This window comes from Mesoplodon bidens (genome assembly GCF_964165515.1).
Source record: "Mesoplodon bidens genome assembly, contig: HAP1_SCAFFOLD_81, whole genome shotgun sequence".
In the NCBI taxonomy this organism is placed as follows: domain Eukaryota; kingdom Metazoa; phylum Chordata; class Mammalia; order Artiodactyla; family Ziphiidae; genus Mesoplodon; species Mesoplodon bidens.
Genome location: NW_027672552.1, coordinates 1,123,149 through 1,139,927, shown reverse-complemented (window position 1 = coordinate 1,139,927; position 16,779 = coordinate 1,123,149). Strand labels below are relative to the sequence as shown.

The 16,779-nt window shown below is 42.9% G+C and overlaps 1 protein-coding gene and 1 long non-coding RNA gene across 6 annotated transcripts in view; one reads left to right on the top strand and one right to left on the bottom strand.

Annotated features, from left to right (window-relative positions):
• The window catches only part of LOC308610052, a 1,140,458-nt gene that overhangs the window by 449,287 nt on the left and 674,392 nt on the right, over positions 1-16,779 (top strand). The window lies entirely within an intron of this gene.
• LOC308610036 (putative spermatogenesis-associated protein 31C2) lies at positions 1,722-8,231 on the bottom strand (the record flags this gene model as incomplete). The annotated part of the gene is made up of 3 exons (XM_081259319.1): positions 8,175-8,231; positions 6,496-7,944; positions 1,722-1,755 (listed from the first exon to the last, which is right to left on the bottom strand). The coding sequence occupies exons 2-3, from the start codon at positions 7,812-7,814 to the stop codon at positions 1,722-1,724; spliced, it is 1,353 nt and encodes a 450-aa protein (XP_081115445.1). The 5' UTR covers positions 7,815-7,944; positions 8,175-8,231.

Sequence of the window (16,779 nt, the reverse complement as noted above, 5' to 3'; positions counted from 1 at the left end):
AAAATAAATTTATTGACACTGTAAAGGGTTACTAGCATAAAATTGTGGTGGGAATAAAAAGGGCAGTGACCTTCGTCCTGAAGTTTAGGAGTGATCCCTGAATTGAGAGATATCTGAGTTGAAGTGGTCACTGGAAACAAATGGTAGAGACAAATCACAGAGGGCAGACTGTATCAATTCCAGCTTCTGGACTCAGAGAAGGAAGGAAGAGCTTCAGATTTCATTGCAGAGAATGAGGCTGAGAAACTTTAAAATCAGATGCTTTTTCCCAGATCCAGGGCGCCAGCTAATGCACAAAAATGCTTAAAGCCACATAGGTATGTCACCTTTATTTCCTAGAGAAGATGTTAGCATTTTCTAAATCCTCATCTACCGTGCCTGGCATGCATTATTTTATAGCTTTCTGGAAGTTTCATCAGCACCACTGGTGTATTTGTAGTACGATGTGTCTGTGGAGAGTAGAGAATGCACGTCCGGGCTGGGGGCAACGGACTCTTCTAGCTACCACAGTGAGTGGTGCCCCTGCAAACCTGAGTAAGGAAGACAACTTGCCTTTGGGTGGGTAGTGTTACAATCTGCATGTCTAGGGGCACAAATGTAAAGACCGACCCTGTTCTGGGAATGATTATGATTCTGACTGACCTCAAAGGGGTAATTATGAAACCCCTGGATCATCAAGATCTGGATGTTCCCTACTTTTTCCATGGTGTGATCATGACAGAAAGCGTGGCTGTAGATATCTGGGAACATTTCCAGAAATGTCCTCCTGTAGGAGTTAATTATAAAGTAAATGTGTATAAAAGAGAAAATAATATTGAAACCTATCAAGGGGAGGAGATCTTAAGGGTTAATATTGTAGATGGACTACTTTGGAAACAATCTTTTTCCCTTGGAGTATTAAGAAGTCATCGCATAATTGCCATCTCTCCACATTTTGTTCTAGAGTGCCTGGTTTCTTGATATCAGTGTGAGACCTGTTTTAAATAAAAATCTATTTGTAAAAATCCAGATCTGTAATATGTTCTAAATATCATTATAGTGTCTTTTAACTATAGATTAAAAATCACTTCATTTTCAACAAAATATTTTGATGTAAACATCAAATGTTTTGAAAACAAAGGGGATCTGTTTTTGCTGTTTTCTCTTTTATCAAATTTTTGTATCCATTTTGTCTGGGCATATTAAATGGTAAAAATATTTATAAGATTTGCACTAGGTGAATCTTCTTCAAAAGAAAATACGGAAGGCCACAGAGTCTGGGAATATTAATATCTTTTTAATAGATTGATCCCCCTTGATTTCTTATTCTGGAGTAAAGGTACAAGTTTTTCCATGAAAATTAGACACACAAATCATCTGACACAATGTATGACAGATGGAAAATGGTTGATGGGAATTTTGCTTTAATGCACATTGTTCATTGTAATTTTGCACAGCTTAATGAACTGTGAACTAATAATGAGGAGCAACACATTCAACGTATTATAGTAATAAAGTGCTTTTATGGACATTTTTCATGTTTCCAGGCTTTCTTGGCCACCCTGAACAATTTTAACTCAAAGGATTAAAAAATAATCACTTATTTAACTGTGTTAAAATAGTCAACTTTGAAAAGGATATTTTCCTGTATGAACTTTTTCCTAATTGATCCCATTTGGTTCTGATCAGTAAACTTACCTGAGTAAGCTGCACTATTGAAACAAAAGTGATCTGATAGAGTCTTAGATGACATACGGGACCAGAGTCCATTGCTTTCTGATTCAACGACATAAAGGAGTAAAGGGAAAAATTAATAATTGTACATTGTTTAATTAGGAGAATAGAAAAACTAAATTTCTTGTAGAAATAAGCCCAAAGAGTCCTCGTGTCAGCCCTGCTCCTCTTAAAAGACCGTGACGCTGTAATACCAATGGATAATCTGGGAGACAACCAGCTGTCATTAAGATAGATTTTACCAAGGCAAGGGCAATAGGTTGCTTATTAGCAGTGAGAAATCAGTAGTCTTTTAGAAGTGTACCCTTTGGAAAGTGTGAGATATATAATAAATGAAAGCCTTTCATTATTCATTGTTATAAGCCAGATGTAGATTAAATGTACACTACCTTCAATTCAGATATTAAGACATCCTTCCCTCAGTAATTTTATGAGGTAACATGTAGAATGTCAACCATAGGCTAAGTCATATATTTTATAATCTTTCAAAAATTTTTTAAGCAATGTGTTAACCCTATAATGAATATAAAATGGATCCTAACTGCATGTCTTAGAAAATGTGCATTTCATAGAATTATTTAAGAATGAATCCTTAATAGCCCATCTTTTTAAGTATGTTAGCTGAACGTTATGATTGTGTGATATCATTTTAGGGCATTATCACATTTTAAGAAATAAAATAATATTCAGAAGCATAATTTTGCCAGAATGTAAAATTTAAAAGCAGAAATTTGACTTGTGAAAAATCCTCACATGATTATTGGCCTGTTAAAAAATAAAGCAAAGCTCACAAACCTAATGCAAGCTATTATGTGCAAAATAATGTGCTAGTTACACAGCCCTCTGGGAAGTGAATGTGAGTCCGGATGCTTCTTTCTTGGTTTATTTCATTCCTAGAGTACCTTTGTTGCAGTTTTTTCTTATGTTCCCAAAGGAAACAAGTAAGCCATCTCAAGTTTAAGCTTTGTCCTCAATAAAGTAAAAAATGTGCCAGATACCATTTGACTGGATGATAACTAAAACTGGACAAATATTTTCTCTCACTGGAGACTGACAGTGTTTTAGTTGTGCTTAACATTTGTGATTCTCCTAAAAAAAGGGTACAAATGAAAACTTATGGTTACCAGGAGATAAGGGGGGAAGGATAAATTGGGAGATTGGGATTGACATATACACACGACTATATACAAAATAGATAATAATAACCTACTGTATAGCACGGGGAGCTCTACTCAATACTCTGTAATGGCCTCTATGGGAAAAGAATCTTTTAAAAAAGTGGACATATGTATATGTATAACTGGCTCTCTTTGCTGTACACCTGAAACTTACACAAATTTGTAACTCAACTATACTCCACTAAAAATCTTTTAAAATAAAAAAATAGAGTACTACATGCATTTCTAAGAAATAAACATTATTTTCTTCATTCTTCTAAAATAAATAAAAATAAAATAATGTAATATGTGATTTTCAAGCTAATGAACACCTAAGAATGAAATTTGAAAATCTACATTTGGAATGTATAATTCCTTTGTTCAGAGGAAGTGACATTACAAAAGAACAAAACTTCTCAAACATTTCCCCATTTAGAGTAATGCTGACAGTGAGTGTCTGGTGGATCTCAGAGGGGCACAACTGATAATATCTTTATCATGCTGCCAGTTTGCTAAGTGGTTTCATATTCACTAAGAAAGACTTGTCAATGGATACTGAAGAATAGATGTGAGGTCTCTGTGAGGTCTTTGTGCCAAGTCTCTGTGTGTTGTCTCTGGGTGAGATCTCTGTGTGAAGTCTCTGTATGCGGTCCCTTTGGAAGGTATCTCTGGGAAATCTGTTAAATCTGGGCTAGGTTTCTGTCTGAGGGTCTGTGAAGCAACATGAGGTCCCTGTGTGAGGTGTCAGTATGTGATCTCTGAGAAAGGTGTTTGCGTGAGAAGTCTCTCTTGGGAGGTGTGTCTGTGAAGTCTTTGTGTATTGTCTCTGGGTCTCTCCATTTCTTTTTTTCTTTTGGTCTCTCAATTTCTTGTCTTACTGTACCTTATGGAAGACGGAGCAGCAAGAGAAGGGCAAAGGGACTTGCTTCTTTCTGTTTTCTTGCTGTTTCATCAGCATCACCTGTCTGTGGCACCTTCCCAGCAGGAGCCAGAGGGGTCCAAGTCCAGCTTCCCCATATTCCCAGAACTCACTTCTGGGTGCCCCTGAGAGCACCCAGCAGCAGCCAGGCTCAGGTCCCAGCCCTGTCATCTCTTTCCTCTGGGTACCGACCCCTCCCACAAGTCCTGGCTCCACTCTCACTGCTCTGCCCATTCTGGAGGCTGCCTTGGGAATTGGGGCCCAGAGGTAGGGCCTGGCTCCAGGGAGAAACCAGGGGTGTGAGCAGTCCTGTGCTCACTCTGCCCCCTCCATCCCAGGTCACAGCAATTCCACGTGTTGAGGGGCCTGACAGGGATGGGGGATGGGGTCCATTTCTGTTGTCATCTGGATCAGGGGCATCAGCTAGAACAGAAATCTCCACAATGAGAAACACACCACCTGGACCTGTGTCCACCATGAGCCTTGCACATGGCAGGAAGCACCAAATCACTCTAGAGAAATTCTTCCTCGTCTCCCTGCTTTTCCATATGGATGGGGGTCAGGAGACAAGAAAAGCTGTGCCAGAAGCAGATCAGTGGAACACCCCTGGATTGCACCCTGCCCCATCCACTTTGCACAGGTCACCTCCACACCACCACAAATCCTGTCTGATTGCTTCTTCACCTGCCAGGCTCTGGGGTGATCAAGGACTGGGAGACAGGCAAGGCTTACTACACAATCACAGGCCAGTCCCCACCTCTCCCCTGGAGCAGTCCTTGGGCCATGTGTTTATGTGAAGGTCACCAGACTAGGAGTCACATCCCAAGTTCCCTAGTCCTGGCTTTTACACCTATTGTTAACTTATCCTTCCTAAAAGTCAAGAGGTGAGGATGTGTAAGCTTATTAAATATAGTGTTAAGAGATTAACCTTCCCTGATTTGCTTTACTTCTATAAGTTTGACCTTCTGTTTTGACCTAAAGGTGGTTTCTCTAGGTCTGTGATCTTAGAGTTGGAATAGGGTAGAGACCCTGGGGTGGGGCCATGATGAGCTACTGGACCCTTAACTTTTCCTCCCCTTTAGGCCTTTAGATGGTGGTTGTATGTCAGGGGGCTGCTCTTTCACAACTGCACATTTATGGGAATCTGGTACCACTTTGCCTCCTTCCTTCGATCCAGGGATTTTTCTACACCTACATCCCACCCTAAATTCACAGTGTTTGACCATCAGATAGTTACTACCCACAGTCACACCCCTATTCCATTCATCCAAAACTCCTTCTCTGGGGTTAACATAGAGTGGAAGGTAGGTGACCCATGAACATAGCCATTCATTTATATGGGACTGGACTCAACACAGCCCTCAGCAGCCTCCCTGATACTCCCCCCACCTACACACACAGAGCTGGAAATGCCATCCTTGTTGCTGCTCTAAAGTCTAGGAAAAACAGAGGTGGGGGAGGGTGATGCTGTACATTTTATTATGCCTAAGCTAAAAGGGGTTCATAGGGCATATCTCAATCCCAGCCTTCAGCAGAGAGAGAAGGAACTCTTAAGAGCAGATGTTGGATATTCCCTACCAAGAGATCCAGGGGCAAGATTTCTCCTGTTTCTGAACTCAGAGCCCATACTCTATTCCCCCCAAACTTCCATCCACTTGGCTCTGACACTTCCTGGAGCCTGAATTGCAATGTCCGGCCCTATCGTGTAAACCTATCCACTATAGTTGCATAAAGTTCAAAGTAGCATAGAAGAAGGAGAAAGACTGGTTGAACCAGGTCCTTGGGTGTGGGTTTCATAGGTTTTTACCATCTCATTGTTAGAGTAATTTTGGTTTGTGTAATGACAGTATCATAAGGTGCAATGAAGGGACACGAGACAAGGAGCAAGCTTGTGATGCTACTGTCCACCTCCCTCCATGCCCCTCCCTTCTAGAAGACAAAGTGCACAGCACAGACAGCAGCCATTACACTATGTTTTTATTAGAAAAAAAAAATGTATATATATATATATATATGTATTGGGGAACATTAAATATCTTGGATGTGCTAATGAGAAAATCATTTTCTCTACATGGACTGAATTTTTACTTGGAGATACGTTTTCCTACTAAAGGGAAGACTAAAGAAGGATTTTACTGTCGACCAGGCAAGACACCTCCCCAAAGATGACAATGCCTTGGACAGTGTTGATGGCGGGCTGGGGCACCTGGAATCTTTGGCCCATACTGGCAGGTACTAACTGGAAACAAACTCTTCTTGGGGGGCAAGGATGGGAGGCACCTTAGGCCCAGCTGCTCATCGTCGAACCTTACACTTTTCAAACTATGTTGGTGTCTGACTTCCCTTTCCCTGATAGAACAACTCTGGCCCTTGGAGGTGGCTTTATGACCACAGGCTGTAGAACCCATCATTCTCCCTTGCTCTGGGTAGGAGGTAAGCCTATGGTAGCAGAAGCACCCACATACTGGGACTTGGAATTCCAGTTTGTGTTCATTTAACTTTGTGGCATGAAGTCCATGGTGAATTGCTCTTTTTTCTTCTGGGATCTGTCCAACAGCTCTCATGCGTGCCTGACCCTCAGCAGTCTCACTCTTCAAGATTGATCTGCTTTTGACTGATCCGTGACTCTGGGCAGTGGCTGATATGGGCTTTTTTTTTTTTTGCAGAGCATCTCGACCATTGACTTTTTTCTTGGGGAAAATCCACTTTAAAAATAGCCTCATCCTTTTTCTGAAGAGGCTTTCTGTAGGGTTATGTTCCTTCTCTGGCATGAGCTGGAGACATCTGCTCCCAATAGAGTCTGTTATTCCCCTGACCTGGGCAGGGCGGCTCATACTTCCAGCTTGAGAGGTCCCTAATTCTTTAAACCTTTCTTCATGCTCTCCTGGTTTATGCCTCCTACAGTCCTCTCTTTTGTAAGTAGGGGCAATCATCTTGCTCTGGCTCTTCCATGAGTCTTGGAGTTTTGAAGTTTTGGGCTCCTGCTGCCCTAGGTGGCTCCTTTGGGCTTCCATAAGGCCACTTGGCTCCTGGGAAGCTAACCTGTCTCTGGTGGGGACTCTCTGGGGATGGCACTGAGGCACCTGAGAAGCCAAGTTGTCTGCAGCAAGGAACCTGTGTTTGGGAAAGTCCTGAAGCTGGTTGTCTGACTGTACCTTTACTTTGGAGTTAAACTCACTAGCAACCTCCATGTTAAGGCATGGCTCACCTGGATGTTGGAAAACAGACAGTCTAGGTAGTAGGAAACTTCTACTGGCCCCTGGCACCTCTAAACTCCTCATATGTACATTTGTGGTTTGGGATTTTGTCAACACTTTGGTTTCCAAGATAACACTAGACTGTGGTTGAAGAGCAGGAGACTCCTTGGCCTCCACAGCCTCCCTGGCCTCTTCACCTCTCAAAGATGGGGATCCGAAGTTCACCTCCATCACTGTTACCCTATGGCAGGGGTCTCGTGAGGCCTGACCACCACTCTCCTCTCTTGGCTCATTCCTGACCATTGCTGAACTTGGACCTGGCTCTAGGCTGTCCCTCTTGACCCCTTCCACACTCTCACTCTTCCAGGTTCTGCCCACAAGGCTGAGTGTGAGGGACTGAGAAGGTGGCCTGTCCTCCTGTCCAGTCAGAGAAGCCTTTGAGGGCCCATGGTAGTCAGCAGATGGAATCGCTCCCAGGGCACTCTGGATTTCCTTACACACAGCTGAGGGGGCAAGGAGAGGCCTCTTCACGGTAGGAACTGACTCTTCTGTTATCACCTTCTCTCCTGAATGAGCCTGAGGAGGTTTCTCCAGGAACTCAGCACACTTGACTTTTGAGTGGGACCCAGATACACAGGTGGCTGAAGGGGAAGTGGCAAACTGTAGAATGGTGGAGGGTTGGAACTTTTTCGACTTAAAGAGATTTATGGGCTTGAGGACCTTGAGGGGTCGGGTCCACCTGTGCTTTACCCAAAACCTTTTAATATGTGCTTCCAGTACCTCTCGAGTGTCTGGATCAGGGAAGGAAACCCTACAGGAGGTGTTCATGCAGGGTTCCCAACCCTTCAAGCAGTATCTTCCACAGGCTCCAGCAGGCACTGCTTTGCACGTCTCACCAGGAGGGTCTGGACATGAGAGCTGATGAAAGTTGCCCTTGCCAGGAAGCCTCCCCAGGCAGCTGTAGGAGAGCAGATGGGGCCAGGATGGCTGGACAGGACAGGCAGGGGTGGGCACCTGCAGCCCAAGAACCCTCCTCTGCCCCCACACTGACTTCATAATGCCCCTGCTCTCCTTCACCCTAGGGCTTTAGCCACGCCCTCCCATGGCTCCCCCCCTTCCAGGGCTGGGGTCACATTAGAGGCTCGGGGAGGAAGGACGACCCAGGAGAGAAGGGGAAAGATTCTTTACCTTTGCAGAAGTGAAACCAGGTCCTGAGTCCCCTCCAGTTCTTCCAGGCAATCTCTGAAAGCTGGAAATCAGGAGACTGGGTCATGGTGGTGAAGGCAGAGGCCTAAGAGCCTTTCAGGAGGCTGAGTGCAATGGCCCTTTAAGGGAAATCTTTGGAGGATTAGACTCTGGAGCCCAAGTATCAGTGTCCAAGGCCACATGTCCCTGACAGCGATGCTAAGTCTCACTTGAAAAGGGTTTGTCCTTTGCAAAGTGCTTCCACGTTCATTAGGCTCTGTTAATTAGGCTCAGGCTCTGTTTCCTGAGGAATAAGCTCTGCCACTGGCATTCTCAGAGACCGTGAAGCTGGGGCCTCAGGACTAGGAGAGATGGAAGCTAACTCTCGGGTCACGCAGGGCTGAATGGCAAAGGCTTACCTTTCAAAGAACCACTTTTCTTCCTACTCCTGCTCCTCCCCTTCAGCTTTACTTGATGCTGAGAGATAAGAAAAAGTGAGGGGCTAACACCCAACTCTCACTGTCCTCTATCTAGGCAAGCTGTGTTCATGAACAACATGACTTTCTACATTTAACTAAAACTCTGTGGGGTTTTTTCCCCTTTTACTTATTTTTAAAGTGGATAACAATCTTTTCAGTTTTTCTTCTTTGAGGAGTGCAAAGAAGGTTTTTTTTTTTTTTTTTTTTTTTTTGGGCAGGGGAGTATTCGGGCCTCTCACTGTTGTGGTCTCTCCCATTGCGGAGCACAGGCTCCGGACACACAGGCCCAGCGGCCATGGCTCACAGGCCCAGCCACTCCATGGCACGTGGGATCATCGCGGACCGGGACACGAACCTGCGTCCCCTGCATTGGCAGGGGGACTCTCAACCACTGCACCACCAGGGAAGCCCAAGAAGGATTTTTTAAGTTTTAATCACCATAGATTTCTTCTGTCACTGTTCCTCTGATCAAGAAACACACACATTCTCAGACCTAAATGCCCACGTGAGCTTTGTCAGATAGGATTCTGCTTCCCAAGGCCAGACCTCTAGTCCAGCCTCTTCTCTCAGGCTCTCAGGGGCTCAGCCCCAACACAGAGGAAGGTCTCACTTGAGACACCCGCTGTGGGAAGGTGGCTGGTGAACCAGGGCTCAGGGGTCAGCCTTCCTGCAGAGATTGAACTCTTAGTAATCCAGTCCTTAACCATTAGTCACTGCATTTGGGACTTGCCCTGGAGCCCTCTACCATACCTGAACTCCTGGTCTAAGATCTTAGGCTAGAAATCCTCATGCCCACTCTAACCCCTCTCTGGCCTGGCTTTTCCCTAGAAGGATGATGTTCTATACTTTTCTGAGAGTTCCCATCTCAGGAGTCTCTCTACGTGGTTTAGAAAAGTGGAAATAAGAATAAGAAAAAAAGAGAGAATCTCTGCTGGGATTAAGCCAAAGGTTTCTTACCTTCCTGATGTTTCTATGTTTCCTAGGTGGTGCTAAGAATAGATTACTCTGGAAGCAGTGGAGTAACATTAGGAAGAGCCCCAGTCCACACAGGAACCCAAGGATGATATCAATCACCCAGGAAGTTGGGCTGGATCTCAGCCAGATAGCAAAAATGTCTTTCAAAGAAAAGAGATTCTCCATCTTCTGAACTGCATTGCTGCCCTCAGGCAACAGAGCACTGGGAGTTCACTTGATGGCAGAACCCCAGGCCTGCATCACAGAGCTGTGGCCTTGTCACAAAGGGCTCCTGAGTGTGGGGGAGGGGCAATACGAGAAATAGGCTGAATCACTGCCCCTCCTTCCCATCCAGACCCACAGACACCTGCACCATCCTGGGGCTTCCAGATCCCTCCTTCCAACTACTCTCATCCTGTCAGAGAGACCTTAGCCAATTTTCTCTTCATTCCATCTGGAACCTGGTTCCTTCATCCATTAGAGACCTTTACTTGAGGCCCACCAACTTGATAACTCTTGAACATCTTAAGCTGACCCTGGAAGACTGGCTGTTTCACAGACATTTTTACTCAGGATTTCCTTTGTCCTCAGCTCCAACTTTCCCGCATCATGTTTGTGTCTTGTGTAAACCCAGGGATAGAACTTGAATTTCTTTTACACTTATTTAGTTTTGTGAATTTTGAATAGTGTATGTTTTGCCTCATTTTCTATCAGAGGGAACTACACACAAAAATTAAAATAATTTATTTTTCAAAATTCATAAGTATGAAAGAATTATAAATAACTATGTAATAGGGAAGAACAAATCTGCCTCCACATGAGATGTTTTTTACTTTAATCTTTATGCTTTGTTGCCTGAGCTAACTCTGTCCATCCCTGTGATCCAGGCTGGCTCTGCACTTTTTGTAAAACAATGTTGCCTAGAGCCTGAAATATACAGGATAGACTATTTCTAAGGCTCTGACTTTTAAGAGCCCATTCATGGAGATAAAAAGTTGCAGAACAGAGAATAATAATTGTTTTCTTGGAGGTTTACAGGAACACATGACCTGACCAGGATCTGACCCATCTGGCCAGCCTCTAGAACAAAGGATCCAACACCAAGATATTTGCAACAATTAGTCATGCCCCTCCCTCACCTTGCCTTTAAAAAGGCTTTGCTGAAAGCCTTCAGGGAGTTTGGGGTTTTTCCTGGGCATGAGCCACATGTCTTCTTGCATGGCACTGTGTAAACCTTTCTCTGCTTCAAACTCTGATGTTTCAGTATTTAGCCTCACTGTGCATCAGGCACACAGACTTGCATCTGGTAACAGTTAAACCTTCAAATGATGTTTTTGTAAGTTTGTAGTGTTTATAACTCTGGAGTTAGTAAATCTTTAAACTGCACAAAAACTTTTGGGACACACTGCAAACACGCACACACACACGTACTCATTTTCCTTAGCCAATCTAGTACTTTCAAATCCAATAATCCATACTTTTCTACTTAAAAAAAAATCTTTCATATGTTGTCTCAACCCAACTTCTTAGTTTGCAATGATAAGACAGTCCCCACTCTCCAGATAAATTTTGAAATATGTGGTCTTAATCCATTAGGGCTGCTATAACAATATACCATAGACTGGGTAGATTACAAACAACAGACATTTATTACCACAGTTCTGGAGGCTGGGAAGCCCAAGATCAAGTCACCAGTATGGCCACCTCGTAGTGAGAGCTCTCTTCCAGGTTCACAGCTGGAGCCTTCTCTCTGTATCCTCATATGATGGGAGGAGGCTAGAGATATCTCTGGAGTCTCTTTTATAAGGCACTAATCCCATTCATGAAAGCTCATAAGCACTTTTGCACGGCCCCGCCTCCTATCTTTAAGAGGTAGGATTTCAACATGTAAATTTTGAGAGAACATTAACATTCAGACATGTGCACTCATTCTATACCCGGAAGCTAGGAATGGGTTAGGGTGAGCCAAGGTCCTGACCCTAAAGGGCTGTAGGGTGAAGAGTAGGACTAGGGGTCAACCCTTGGGGCTGAGCCAGGTCTTGAGCAGCCTCTTCAGATATTCCTAGTGTGTTATGGATGTATTCTCTTTTCTGAGTGTGCCTTGACTTTCCTGCCCCATCCTCCCAGGGCCCTGAAGCTTCAAGTCCAGCCTGAACCATATAGAAAGGGAGCTTTGAGTCTTACACAAAATCCCCTTATGACATCCCTTAGCAGTAACACAAGATTCACTGAAGGATTCACATGGTAAATATGTCTTAATGCCCCATGAGGGCTTTAAAATAATGTGTATTCTCTGCTTGTTGGTCATAATTTTATACAGTTTTAGTGGGAATGTGGGCATGTGAGGTTATTTGGCTATATTGCCATGAATGTGCACTTTCACAAACATATCTCCTACATCTACTATTTTTCCTACAGTCTTTTCCTCCCATATGATATTCTCACTTTAATTCAACCTTTTATCAAAATTTAGACTTAGGTCTGTCACCATGTGGACATGCTTTGTAACAAAATAGCTTCAACCGAGGAGGTCAGTGGAAGGCCTGGACCAGCTATCTTGGTTCCATGATAGTAAGCAAAGGATCGCAAACTACCATGTTAAGCTTAAGCACAAAGCAAAGTTGATTTAAGCATAGGTACACTCTCAGAGAGGGAGAGAGAGAAGGAGAGAGAAAGAGCAGGCTGTTTCTGAGAACAGGCTATTTCAGCGAAGTGAAGCAAGCCCAAAGCAAAGTATATCGAAGCAAAGGTACACTCTCGGGATGGGGCGGGGGGGATGGGTGTACTGTTTCTGCAAATTGAAAGCAGCATTCCTATAAAGGCTTACGAGCACTTTTTTTTTTTTTTAAAGAAGATGTTGGGGGTAGGAGTTTTTATTAATTAATTAATTTATTTTTGCTGTGTTGCGTCTTCATTTCTGTGTGAGGGCTTTCTCTAGTTGTGGCAAGCGGGGGCCACTCTTCATCGCGGTGCGCGGGCCTCTCACTATCGCGGCCTCTTGTTGCGGAGCACAGGCTCCAGACGCGCAGGCTCAGTAGTCGTGGCTCACGGGCCTAGTTGCTCCGCGGCATGTGGGATCCTCCCAGACCAGGGCTCGAACCCGTGTCCCCTGCATTAGCAGGCAGATTCTCAACCACTGCGCCACCAAGGAAGCCCCTTACGAGCGCTTTTAAGGAGCATTTTGCAGGGAGGCGGGGGTGAGTGACAAGGATCATTATTTGACTGACAGTCCTGAGCTATGTAACAAGTTTCCTGCTGCGCATGCTCTTATCCTTGAATCCTCAAGAAATGCCTACTGGGTGGGGGGAGGGGCAAAACCACATGTAATTTATGGTAATTATGGTATAATGAGTTTGGATTTACTATAGGGTATACGCCTGTCTGGTCTGGGCATGCACAGCCTGGAGAAGTCCCCTTGTGTTACTGTGCCTCTCTTTATCAGGATAAGCTGCCCACCACCAGACCACAGTCTCTCCCGTTCTGGGTGGAGTCAAGGGAGAGTCCCCAGACGGCTGCGTGTGACTCAATTTCTTCTTCTTGTCTTTCTCACCACCCTCACCTCCTTGCTGCTAATGTCTGACTAACTACCTAACAGGTCTTCTTTGCATTCATATTTGCTCCCTAAATTTTCTCTATTACTTTATTTTCAGTATGTTTTGTTTGATGGGGTTTTTTTTTTGGAAATTTAAAAATCTTATGAGAACATTTACCTTGATTTCTTTAATTATTGTTCTACTGTTATTGATTTCTGCCATCTTAGTTTATGCTTTATTTTCTACATTTTCTTTATTGTTTCTTTTTTTCCCTTCTTTGGCATCTTCCATTGTACAGGTCAAGGGTACTTATGTTTGTTTGACATTTGGGAATTTTTAATATTGTAATGGTTTTATATCTTGAATTATGTTAATTTTCTCCTCAATTTCTTACCCGTGGATGAAAAATGTTCCCTGCCATATCAGTAGACAAAGGATGTTGCAGTCATCAAGTCAGATGTCAAAGCAGGAACCCTCAACTGTGCACCTTGAGGGGATTCGGGATGGAGAAAAACAGGGTACTGATTCTAGAGTTAAGGTGCATATCAAAGGAATGATTTCACGGAGCCCAGATTCTTTCATCTTCTCATACATAGAAAAGTGCTACAGTCCTTAACTTGAGATGTCTAGTTTTCTTTAATTAATAGTAACCTTTTGATGTTCTGACTACCTGGTTTTGGTTGACTCCTCCCTTAGGTCTTCTGAGCAGTTCCTCAGAGTGATCTGACAGGCTGTGTTCTGGGCTTAAGTCCTCAGAAAATCTGCCAAATAAAACATAATTCTCCTTTTGGGTTGTGCATAGTTTTCAGTCAGCAGTCTTGGCAACCAATGAAGGGGCCCAGAGCAGACTTTTCTTCTTTGCCTGAACTCTATGAGGATCCAGAGTCCTGGCACCAGCAGAGGCTTCTTGGGCCTGTCCGCTTTCTCAGAGAGTCCAGGCGAATTTGGGTGAGTATCTCCTGGTTCTTGGATCTCCAGTTTTGGTTGATGATCCTAAGTTTTATTCAGTGGTGTTCAACTCTTCTCTTGAGTAGTAGGTTATCCTTGAAACTTGGTTTCAAGAAGAAGTACTTGGGTCATCCTCAGTGAAAGACACTGGGAAGATTTTTACTCAGTTTAAACACTGAGAGCTTATCCTCAGTAGAAAAACACTGGGAAGACTTCTGCTCAAGTGGGTTAGCCTCACTTAAAAGACACTGGGAAGATCTTGCTCAGTGTAGACACTGTGGTTTATCCTCAGCTGAAAGACTGGGGAGACTTTGCTCAGGTGAAAGACACTGAGTAAAAGTTGGACTGGGTAATTAGGTGGAAGACTAACCTGTCTTCCTTGAATTGGCTACTTTAATAGAGTTTGTCAAAATAAAAGTGATCTTCACAAATTGAACTCAGAATGGGGAACTTAGCTTTCAATACAAAAGAAAAGGGAACAACAGATTTCCAGCCTCCAACGGATATCCTGGCCAGGTTTATGTCCATACAAAATTTACATTTACAAGTGCTTACTTACTTGGGACTTAAAGAAAATCTTGCCCTAAAAATGACTAAGATAGGACTCTTTTATTGCATATGCAGTTAAGTTAGAAAAAGCTGGCTCGATAAAAACATCTTTTCAGAATTCTGACTTCAAAAAAACAAAAGGCTTTCTAGGGGAAACTTGCATTTCTCTTCCTGTGTCTTTGAAATGTAAGTATTTTGATATTCTTCTGTGTGTGTGTGTGTGTGTGTGTGTGTGTTTTGAGAACTTGGTCACTACCATCCAAAAGTACTTATATGGTGTACATTTGGCAGCCAGTCAAATAGACTGGGATTCTGAGCAGTCTTTTGTCTGACTGTACGACTCTCAGGGGCTTTTTGCCATCTTAACCTTCATTGTGTCAGCCTGTACAACAAAGACCATTACTTTCTTAAACTACTTTTGGGAGTAAACTTTCTGCATCTTATTTAGACAGCATCCTTTACACTCTTTTGTGGGGAAGCCTCTTGCGTCTTATTGGTTTGAGTCACTATTCAGGTATACCTCATTTATGGCCAGATGATGGATCCTTCAAATTGGAGAAACTTCTAAATTGGTAAATTTTTAGAGAGCTCTCATTATAAACAGCTGTTTCATTGGCTCCTATGGGGGGGCGGAAATGCTGGAAATTAGTCATATAATGGTTAACCTAAAAACTCCTTTAGTTTCAAACAAACCCAAAAAATTGGTTTGGGAAACCTTATTTGTGGTCTCTGCTTCCCCTAAATGGGTCTTACAGATGCTAATAAAAACATAAGAATAATTATTGTTAATTAGGTTAAGTAACAGGGAAAAAAACTGAAGGAAAAGCCTAAAAACTTTTTCCCAACAAGGTGGAAATTTTAAAGGGACTTCTCCTAAATGAATAAGAAATCTTTAGATGGTTATTTTAAAGTGGGATAAATAAAACAGACATTAATGAGGTCAATCAAAGATTGGATACAATACTACCTAAGATTGGATGGGCCAAAGGGATCTCCTACTTGTCATCAACATTAAAGGGCCAGATCCAAACAAGTCTGCCCTATTTACCCCAGTTTAAAGTACGTATATTTTATTACATGTAAATTTTATACACGTAAAATTACACTGAGATACCTGACCAACAATTACTTGGGGCAAAAGTTAGACCAATTAATCAAGTTAAAAGATTGACAAAAGTGCCTGAGTCCCTTGGTTCAACCACTCTCTGGGGACCCCAGAGTCTTTATAAAAATTGGTATGTTTAAATGGGCATTGTGTAAGATAATTACCTCTTTTTTGCCTAATTATATTGTGTGGGATAGACATGTTTCACTGGGGAATTCTTCCCCTGCCTGATATTATAAGACGGCATATGAAGGAAATATTAATTAAACATACTAAAGGAAACCAGTGGGATTACCTGAGCCTATACAATATAAAGTAAGAACTGACAGCTAATATTTAAGGGATAATAAAAATAAATAATGGAGACTTTACTCTGGGTCTAACCTGTGCACTCAGAAAGAGGGTCTTTGTTGAATGCCTTATGCAAGTTTAGAAGGTATGATCAATTAAACCATAAAGTTCTAGACTATAGAATTCTGAAATTTCAGTCTAGTTGGAAATCTTCTCACTGAGACAGAAAAGCAAGTTAAAGAAAACGTAGTTGGGCAAATCAATCTTTTAATATTATTTAGGTGACAGGCCAGTTCTTTGGGGAATTAAAAGCAACTGTCTTTGTCTCGCAAATCGGTACAAATCAGAAATGTAAATACAGACCACAATGACCTGAGACTGAGCCTAATTAGCTAAATTAGGTAGAACCTGAAACCAAGGTTAAAAAAGGGGAAAAAGTGGCCTTTTAAAACTCAAACTGCTGATTAGTCAGTCAAGAAGATGGAGGAGTAGGAAGATGTGGAGTTCATATCTCCCCACAAATGCATCAAGAATACATCTACAAATGGAACAATTCTCCCAGAGCACCTGATAAACACTAGCAGAGGACCTCAGGCACCTAAAAGGACAAGAAAGATCCCCACGTAAGCAGGTAGGACGAAAGAAAGAAGAAGGGAAAAGGAAGAGCAGATGAAGTGGGACGTGACCTGTGACCCTGGGCGGGGGAGCGGAGCTGAAGGTGAGAAGAGGTTCCCCGCATCTGGGGAAGC